This window comes from Phacochoerus africanus, chromosome 14, assembly GCF_016906955.1.
Source record: "Phacochoerus africanus isolate WHEZ1 chromosome 14, ROS_Pafr_v1, whole genome shotgun sequence".
In the NCBI taxonomy this organism is placed as follows: domain Eukaryota; kingdom Metazoa; phylum Chordata; class Mammalia; order Artiodactyla; family Suidae; genus Phacochoerus; species Phacochoerus africanus.
In genome coordinates, this window is record NC_062557.1 from 406,360 (window position 1) to 415,995 (window position 9,636).

General features: G+C 60.0%; 1 protein-coding gene across 3 annotated transcripts; it reads right to left on the bottom strand.

The window, feature by feature from the left end:
* Nucleotides 1-917: 917 nt before the first annotated feature.
* Nucleotides 918-8,635, bottom strand: FN3KRP (fructosamine 3 kinase related protein). 3 transcript variants are annotated; one of them, XM_047757652.1, is made up of 6 exons: nucleotides 8,448-8,635; nucleotides 4,758-4,909; nucleotides 4,355-4,446; nucleotides 2,807-2,889; nucleotides 2,149-2,271; nucleotides 918-1,939 (listed from the first exon to the last, which is right to left on the bottom strand). In XM_047757652.1, exons 1-6 carry the CDS (start codon nucleotides 8,586-8,588, stop codon nucleotides 1,601-1,603), a joined length of 930 nt encoding a protein of 309 aa, XP_047613608.1. In that variant the 5' UTR covers nucleotides 8,589-8,635; the 3' UTR covers nucleotides 918-1,600. The 3 variants fall into 3 exon arrangements, with proteins under 3 accessions (XP_047613608.1, XP_047613610.1, XP_047613609.1); XM_047757654.1 differs by having other exon boundaries at nucleotides 4,758-4,904; nucleotides 8,448-8,530; XM_047757653.1 differs by lacking the exon at nucleotides 8,448-8,635 and adding an exon at nucleotides 5,235-6,148.
* Between the last annotated feature and the right edge of the window lie 1,001 nt (nucleotides 8,636-9,636).

Below are 9,636 nucleotides of genomic sequence, written 5' to 3' on the forward strand. Positions count from 1 at the left end.
GCCAAGGACAGCTGCTGGGCAGGGACAGGTCTCCCCCCACCACACCTCCTGGTCCAGGCTGGGGCTGGTCCAGGCCTGGATTTCACGGAGGTTTCACGGCAGGTGCCCTGCTGGGCACGCAGTTGAGAAATTTCTGCCAACAGAGTCATCCTTGCTGCTCATCCTCCATCAGACACCCTTTGTGGGCGGACACATTTTATTTATTTTTTCATGTGGCCACCACCACAATAAAGAAACATCAGAAAATGAGAGTAATAAACAAAGGTCAGGGAGTTCCCGCTGTGGCTCAGCAGTAACGAACCCGACTACTATCCATGAGGACGAGGTTCCATCCCTGGCCTCACTCACTGGGTTAAAGATCCGGCATTGCTGTGAGCTGTCGTGCAGGTCAGACTCAGCTCAGATCCCGCGTTGCTATGGCTATGGTGTAGACCGGCAGCTCCGATTCAACCCCTAGCCTGGGAACTTCCACATGTCGTGGCTATGGCCCTAGAAAGACCAAAAAAAAAAAAAAAAGTCGTAAGTAAAATGATAAAAAGAGTCACAGTCCTCTGTCCTCCCACAAAAGCCAGGCTCTGAAGGTGTCCTTTCTGCTGCTCAATCCACCGAGGGCCGGATCCACAAGGAGGAAAAAACAGCAGACGAGGGGCAGACATGAAGGCGTCCTCTCGCCCGCCCCCCCACCCCCAGGAGACACCTGACCTCCAAGCGGGTGGGGCGCTGCTCCTTCCCCTGCAACTTAGGCACAACTTGACAGTGACCCTCAACCTCCCTTTACGCCAAGCCCGTCTCAGCAGGGGCCGAGGACAGCAGGTAGCCTGGGCCCTGTCCAGCAGCAGCAAGTCCTCAGGCCACACTTACCCGCCCCCAAGCTCCGAATTTCTCGCTTACGGAATGAAGCCCAGGAAGGAGTGTGCTTTTCAGAAGCCATAGCAGTACCTGTTTATTGTCACCACGTATCACAAAGTCCCCTGGCAAGGAGCTACAATAAACAAGGGAAGTAGAGTCTCACACGTCACTGAAACCACTGAAAACTTATTCGGTTTCACCCAAAGGGACGTGGAAGCCATTCATGGGGACCTCTCGTCACCGCCAGACCGAGGGCTGAAGACCGGGTCAGCGCTGGTTCCCATGATGCAAAGAGACCAGACTCCACGGGCCTCAGGAAATGGCAGTCGACGGGCCACTAACGGCACTCGCCCACCGGCGCCTCACATGGCCAGGGACACTGAGGCGAGCGGTGTGCTCACTGCCCGCCTGCCCGCACCTGCCCAGCCCACGGCAGGCCCGGAGGTGGCGGAGAAGGGAAGGTGACCTGGGCCCACAGGCTACCTCCCTCGGGGGCAGCTGCAGGCTGGATGCAGCCCCCCAGGGTCCCCAGCTCACATCCAGTTTCTAGGGCAGTTTTATCGAGCAGTTTAAAGTCTAACTGCAGGGCAAAAAAGCCTTTTTTCCCCGAGGTGCGGACAGGGCCTGGAAAGCTGGTCTGAGCTGCTCCAGGGTGTGAAGCAGGATGCCCAGGGGAGGCCGAGGAGGAAGGAGGGGCGGCGTCGGGGCGGGGATCTGGTGACGGAACCCGGCCCCTCCCGAGAGTGCGGGCTCATCTGACGAGGTTCCGCATGATGCTGAGGGAGGAGCCCCTGTACCCCGCCCCGAAGTGGTTCCAGTGGTTCAGGTAGTGGAACAGCTGATAGAGCTGATGGCGCCTCTCGAAGCCGGGGGCCTTGGGGACCCTGCCGTGGTAGGCGGAGTAGAAGGCGCCACTGAAGCCCCCGAACATGCCGGCGATGGCCAGCTCGTACTCCGAGTGACCGTAGAAGGAGGCAGGGTCAAAAATGACCGGCCCGGAGGGGTCCTCCGCCACGTTTCCCCCCCAGAGGTCTCCGTGGAGCAGGGCCGGGACGATGTCCAGGTCTCGGAACAGGTCGGGGATCTTCAACTGCAGGGGAGGCAGCCTCAGTGACGTGACCGGGACGTGGGAAGGACACAGGTGCTTTGCCAGGTGTGGCTCCCAGGCCCGGGGTGGGGGACTGGCACAGAGCCCCAAAGTCACACCGTCCCCCACCCAGGCCCAGGTGGCTACACTGGCCTCAGTGCCTCCCGCAGGCCTGCAGCACAGGGTGGGCGCGGGCAGGGGGCCACACTCACCTGCAGGGCGGCCCAGAGCTCGCGGGCCTCCCTGTCCCCAGACCCCTGCTCCAACAGCTCCATCTGGGGCTGAATGCGCTGCCGGGCATAGAATGTGACCCAGTCACTCTGCCAGTCATTCACCTTGCGGACAGAAAAAAGAGCCAGGGTCAAGGGGGGGAGGGCTGGTCCCCAGAGGCGCCGCTGCAGAGACCGGTGTGCAGGGGTGGAGCTGACCAGGCGGCCTGGGGTCTGCAGGACGTGCGAGAACCAGCAGGTTCCCCGACAGCCTCCCACAACAACCCCAGAGCTGAAGCGTGTGGACTGTGGCCCTCGGATTACTCAGGGTGCCCCCCCACCAACCACCTGCCTTTCCTCGGAGAGTAGAGCCGCTGTCCTGCCCACTGGGCCCCCAGGCTGCAACTGCAGGACAGCCAACCCCAGTGATACAGCTCAAAGGTACAGCTCCTTGTCAGGATGCTGCCTCTGAGAGTTTCCCACAAAACCTTGTTTAACCGCCTCGTTTTCACCCAACTTGACATCCAGCATCCCGACCTGTGGGGCCTTCTCTGCCCCCCCTAAGCTTACCTGCACGTGAGGTGGGTACTCTTAAGATCAGCAAAGAGACAAAGAAAGAGCGAGGCTGTGCTTCCCAGCAGGTTCTGGCCGGTGTGCTCACCTGGGGGAGGTACCCGCAGCAGGTCACCACGTCAAACCCAAACTGGTCGACAAAGGGCCGCTCCACCTGCCCGCCTCCTTTCCCTTGCAAGCAAAAGGACAGGACAGAGATGACGGTCCCTCAGGGGCCAGCCCGGAGCTCAGAGACGCGTGGGGGCCTGACCTCGGCGTGGCCTCTCCAGCTGTGTCCTCAGCTGGAAGAGGAAGGAGAGCACCCCCCAGGACCCATCTGCACTGCCACTGCCACTTGCGGAAGACACGTGCTGTGCTCACTCCTGCAGCCCCCGAGCTCAGAGCAAATCCCACAGGATGAACTACTAGCGGGTGGGAGGGGCGAGGCCACGTCCCTCCAGCACGGCCGACTCTCGGCCAGCCGGCCGGCCGGCCTGGGTGTGCCAGCTACTCTGCCTGGCGGTCACACATGTGCCACGCCGGGACAACCGAGGCCAGAGAATGGAAGACGCCTCGGCGCTAAGTCACAGCAAGCCCTACAAAGGTCAGACGGCACAGCATTGCTCTCAGCCTCACGCACGACTGTTCTTAAGAAAAGGCTCAGCACAGAAAGCCGAGAAACCGCGACAGGCCTTACTCTGGGGGCAAGAAAGCAAAGGAACCATAACGTGATGATATGATGGGATTTTGTCTTTTGTCTTCTCTTCTTTTGGGGGGCAGCACCCACCGTTTATGGAGGTTCCCAGGCTGGGGTCTAATCGGAGTTGTTGCTGCCGGCCTACACCACAAGCCACAGCAACACCCGATCCTTAATCCACTGAGCGATGCCAGGGATCAAACCTGCAACCTCATGGTTCTGAGTCGGGTTCGCTTCTGCTGCGCCATGACGGGAACTCCAAGACAGGAAATATTTCCTTAACTCGAAATCCCATCATATGGAATTCCCGTGTGGAGCAGCGGAAATGAACCCAACTAAGAACCGTGACGTTGCGGGTTCGATCCCTGGTCTCGCTTAGTGGGTTAAGGGTCTGGCATTGCTGTGAGCTGTGGTGTAGGTCGCAAGCGCAGTTCCGATTAGACCCCAGCCTGCGAACCTCCATGTGCCAAGGGAGTGGCTCTAAAAAGACAAGAGACAAAAAAAAGGAAATATTTCCTGTCTTCAAATGCATTTTCTTTCTTTCTTTCTTTTTTTTTTTTTGCTTTTTATGGCCGCACCTGCAGCATATGGAAATTCCCAGACTAGGGGTCAAATCAGAGCTACAGCTTCTGGCCTAAATATACCACAGCCCCTGCAACGCCAGATACAAGCCGCGTCTGCAAATCACACCACAGGTCACGGCAATGCTGGATCCTTAACCCACTGAGCGAGGCCAGGGATCGAACCCGCATCCTCATGGATGCTACTTGGGTGGTTACTGCTGAGCCTCGACGGGAACCTCCTCGAATGTATTTTCAATACAACACTCTCGTATTCGCTGTGTTCACTGCACCCCAAACATGCAGGCATGGGGTCCCATTCCTTTCCTGCAGCAGTGTGACCCCACCCCCACAATGGCAGAGGTCTTCCTGCGGGGGGGTCCCTCAGGGCCCCCCGTACCCACGGTGCCGGCCTCCTTCTGCAGAGTCTCTCCAAGCCTCTTGTTGTCCAGGTGTAGGTCTGCCAGCTGGACTCCAAGCGCAGCGGCATGACTGTGAGACAAGAAGGCAGCGACTAAGCGTGTGACGCAAATGGGGACCCAGCTCCCTCTGAAAGGTCTGGGGCAACGGGAAGGAGGTGAGACAGCGAGGACAGAGTCAGCTCTGGGGGAGCAAGAGGGTCGGGGGCCGTGCCCTTTCCTCTCCTGCTGGCCTCTGGCTCCCAGAGCAGGTGCCGCACAGCCTGCGGGATCCAGGAGGTGTGGGCCTACCGTTCCTTCTATCACATCCTGCAACTACACCCCCAAACGCAGGCGTCCCCCTCACCAGGAGGGAGCCACAGCAGGGGAGGGGCCAAGACGCACCTGCCGAGGGAGCGCATGTCCAGATGCTCCATCACCAGCAAGCTGCCGCCCCCGGGGGCGTCCAGGACTTTGATGGGCTTGGGCACCCTCACCGTGCCCGTCTTTAGGATGGCGGTTAAACTTGCCAGCTCGCCTTCAAACATCCTTCTGGCCTGTCGGAAAAGTGACGGGGAGGGGAGGAGGGGGAGCAGGGCTCTGTGCGGTCGCGCCTCCCCGAGCCCCGCAAGCGGACGCGGCGGCGCCCAGACTGCACACTCTACGCCACTGCCGGAAGCTGCGGGCGAACCCGAGGCGGCGCGCGCTCAGCGCTGCACGTTCCCACGCGGCCACGGACCACTCTGCCCAGGAGGGACGAACGCTGGGGCAGAGCTGCTCCCCCGCACAGCGCCGCGACCACAGGCCAGTGCCCCCGGCACAGGCAGTCCCCTCTGCACGTGCCGGGAGCCGGGCAGCACCGCCCCGTCCGGCAGCTCCTACCTGGCCCCGGAAACCGTTCATCTCCACCACCGTGTCCATCTCCGGTCCTAAGAGCCTTGTCCCTCCGCGCTGGGCTCTCTGCTCACACACCCGAGCGACACTCTCGGAAGGCAAAGCCCACCATGGAACACCCCAGGCTGGCAACCCTGCTGGCGTCGCATGTGGCAGCCCCACGGCTCCGGCCCCGCACACTCCCCCACACTGACAGGCGCACACCCAGCCCCGCTCCTGGCTTACGGCCTCCCGCAGCCCCTCCGCCGCGGCCTCCTCCCTCCTTTTGCCCAGGCAGGCCCGTCCCTGCCCTGAGTCCCCCAGTCAGCTTGCCCACGGGCACCCCCGCGGCACGCTGCCTGTCTGCTCTGCCATCTGCAAAGGCGGTGCTGCAGCCGTCAGCGCTCCCTCCGCGCTGCGCGAGGCTCGCTGGGAGGGCTCCCTAGTCCGTCCAGCCCGTCCAGTCCACCCACGGGGGACGCGGGGCTTCCGGTTGGCCGTCATGAGGAACGCTGCGGCCGCGGGCATCCTCCCACTTCTCCTCTCACGGGTCCTCCCGCTGGGACCCTGGTGTCCTCCTCTCTGAGCGGGGCTCATAGCAGAACCAACTTCACAGGCTTGCGCGAAATTAACTGAGTCAGCGGCCAATACCTCCGGAATCCCTTTCCACCACTTCCACCGCTTGCTACTCGTTCTCCTTACACTGCCTGGGAGAGGTGAGTTCACTGAGAAGGAAGGTAAGAGCTGTGTCTCAACGAGAATTTTCAGGGCATTCTCCTTAGAAGAGAAAGGAACACAGCTGGGCCCTGGCTCTCCTTTGTCCTAGAGCACTGGCTGTACAGAGTAAAGTAAGGGATAGAATAAAACTATTTTTTAGTTTAACAAAGGCAGGGAGGGGTTCCCACTGGGGCTCAGTGCTAACAAACGTGACTAGTATCCACGAGGATGCGGGTTTGATCACTGGCCCCGCTCAGAGGTGTAGGTCGCAGATACAGCTCTGATCTGGGGTGGCTGTGGCTATGCTGTAGGCCGGGAGCTGCAGCTTGCATTCGATCCCTAGCCTGGGCACCTCCATATGCCGCAGGTGCAGCCTAAAAAGCAAAACAAACAAACAAACAAACAAACAACTGCAGGGAGAGGTGATGAAGGGTCTGTGAACGCTGCTGGAGGCAGGGCTCCCTCGCAGAGATGCCCCTGCCACATGGACCAAGTTTCTAACAACCCCAAGAACACTGTTCCTCCCGGGTTGGGGGCCAGGGGGCAAAGGTCAGGGTAAAGGTCAGCCCCCGCTGGGTTACAGTGCCACAGAAGACCCAGAGCTGCAGAGAGGAGTGCGAGGGCAACCAATCACACATGCATGCAAAGGGCAGGAGGGCATCACCACGAGGAAAAGCCACTGAGACTGGGTCACTGAGCCGAGAATGAGAAGGAAAACAGAAGAGCACACGGGCAGTCTTCCACGGAAGTCTGAAGGGGAGACAGTTGCACCTCCTAAAAGGGAAAGCATAAACAGGGTCTATTCCCACACAGCCAGCCAAGGTCTGGGCATGGTCAGTCCACCTGCATAACTCACATGGCACAATCCAAGGCCAACTTGAAAGATGTGTTTGAAACGATCTACCAAAGGATTAGAAGGGACTTGGGCGAAAAGAAAAGGACTCCAATGTTAAAATAGTAAGAATCAAAAGAGCAGAAGAACAATGTTTAAGAAGCAGTGCTGAGTGGTCCCATTTTAATCATCAGAAAGTATTTGTTCCCTGAAATCCACACCAGATTCTGAATTATTACAAATGCTGACAAACGCAGAAATGCAGCCGTGAAAAGAGCAGATGCCACATAAGAGAAAAAGAACCCGGAGTAGGCGGGGGCGGGGGGGGGGTGGGATACAAAAGGGTACCACCACTACCCAGACCGCCTGGGGGAGCCCGTCATTAAAGAGCGTCTGGAAGGACCATTAGTCTCCAAACTCCAGTAGACAGTACAGGAGGTGCAGAGACACGCGGCCGATCTCTGCAGAGCAGAGGGCTGAAAGCTGGTCTGGAGAGAACAGTGTTATTTTGGAAGGACGCCATTCTGCAGGTGGCAGGTGGGATTCTGCGAGTATGATTTTCAACAAGAGACTAAAAGTGCTGAGTGTAACAGGTATACATAGGCCCTGCTACCAGGGCCAGCGCTTTCAGCCGTGTTTGAAACAAGGCACTGCCAGCTCTTCCCACTGCCTGCCGGAGCCATCCTGCCCCCACCCCACCCCCCCAGCTAATGGTATGCCAGCGACCCACTCAAACCGGTAAAGAAGTGACCTCAACAGGCTGGAGCAAGCGCAACTTCAGCAGGGAGGCTCACCTATTTTCCACAGGAGCCCTTGAGAAAATGTCCAGATACAAACAGAATGGAGAGGGTGGCCACAACGGACTGAATGTTGGTGTCCCCGGAAAACTCACAGGTTGGCTCCTAACCCCCAGTGCGATGGGACTGGGGGGACCTGGGGAAGTGACTGGGCCACAGGGGTGGGGCCCACCTGAGGGGACTCCAACCCTTTCAGAGACCAAGAGCTCTGGCGCCCCTTTGGGCACCTGCAAACCCAGGGAGAGGTGGCCTCTGCGCCAGAGGAGGCCCCGCCCCCGCAAGAATTGCACCATTGTGCTTAAGGCCACCTGCCTGCGGGATCAAGGCCGGGGCACTATCTTCGGTATTCAGAAGGGATTTCATTTCTGCAAGGGCACACAAACCCCAGGACAAAGGGCTTCGACCACCTGGCCTCGCTCCAAACGGAAGGGACTTTCTCAAAGCAGTGACCACCGGGGCCGCGGTAAGACCATCCAGAGTCCAGAGGCTCCGGGTCAAGAGCGGACAGGCCTGGGTTCGAGCGGCCGCAGGGCGGAGTCACGGAGAGCATCCGCGGCCAGCGGCCTGTACGGCCGCGCCCGGCCCTGGTCACGGATTCGGGCTCCGAACACGGACACGGACCACGACCCTGGCCTCCGAACCCAGACCATCCCCTCCCCGCCAAGCCCGGACATGGACCGACGCCAGAGCCGGACCCCGGCCCGCGGACCCAGAGCCGGACCGTCTCCTCACCACCGCGCCCCCGTCCGGACATGGACCACGGACCCCGACCCGCAGACCCTGACACGGACCCGGACGCCAGAGCCGGACCCCAGCCCGGACCCCGGCCCGCGGACCCCAGAGCCCGGCCCCGCTCCCGCCCGCGACGGCCCTGACCTCCGCCTTGGTGTTCACTTTCACAAACACTCGTCCTCTGTCCGTGTCGTAGCTCTGGCCTTGGCTAATGCAGCCGCCCCCCGAGTGACCGGCGGCCTTGACGGAGCCGTAGCCCAGCTCCCGCTTGAGCAGCGCCTCCATGTTCCCCGCGCCTGGTTCGCAGACCCGCCTCAGGCCGCGCAGGGACGTAGCGACGAGCCGGAGACGCGCCGGGATTGGATGAATGGCGGGAGGGGGCGGGACCTGGCCGCGGCGGGCTCGCTCAGGGATTGGGCGAGGGGTGGGACGACGTGGGTGGGGCGGGGCTGCGTTGTGCTCCCCTGGGGTCCGGAGACCCCGCGGTCCTCCTGGCCGCGTGCTCGCCCTGGTGTTTTTCTGGCCGCGTCTGTGACCTGCCCTTGACCTCCCGGGCACAAACCGTGCCCCGGCCCCGCCGGCTGCCCTTGTCTCTGGGAAGGCTCCTGGTGGGAGCGTCACCCCTCACAGGGGCGGCTCCTGCGACACCCTCAGGGACGCTATCTTTCTTTTTGGTTTGCAGCGGATTGTCCAATTAGCTGCTATCTCCCCAGCCAGACTCTACTGACGTGAGGGCAGAATAAAGTCCGCTTTGCTCTGTCGAATGAAAAAGAAAAAAAAAAAGCACAACTTGAAAGTTGAGAATATGTTTTATTGGTGGCATTACAGAGGATTTAAGCCGGGGTGGGAGTAGCGGCGGCTGGAAGGGCTGCTCTGAAGGAGCAAAGGTGGAGCCGGGGTGTAGAGGAGTCTTTGCAACAAACCTACCAGGTAGTTAAATATGGACAGATTGCTGCTAATTAGGAGTTCCTGCTGTGGCTCAAGGGGGTAGGAATCAGAATCTGTCTCTATGAGGATGTGGGTTCAATCCCTGGCCTCACTCAGTGGGTTAAGGATCTGGCTTTGAAGCAAGCTGTGGTGTAGGTCGCAGGCACCGCTCGGATCCTGAGTTGCTATAGCTGTGGCTGGCAGCTGAAGCTCCAATTAGACCCCTAGCCCAGGAACTTGAATATAGGGCAGGTACAGCCATAAAAAGAAGAATAAATAGGAGTTCCCGTCGTGGCGCAGTGGTTAACGAATCCGACTAGGAACCATGAGGTTGCGGGTTCGGTCCCTGCCCTTGCTCAGGGGGTTAACGATCCGGCGTTGCCATGAGCTGTGGTGTAAGTTGCAG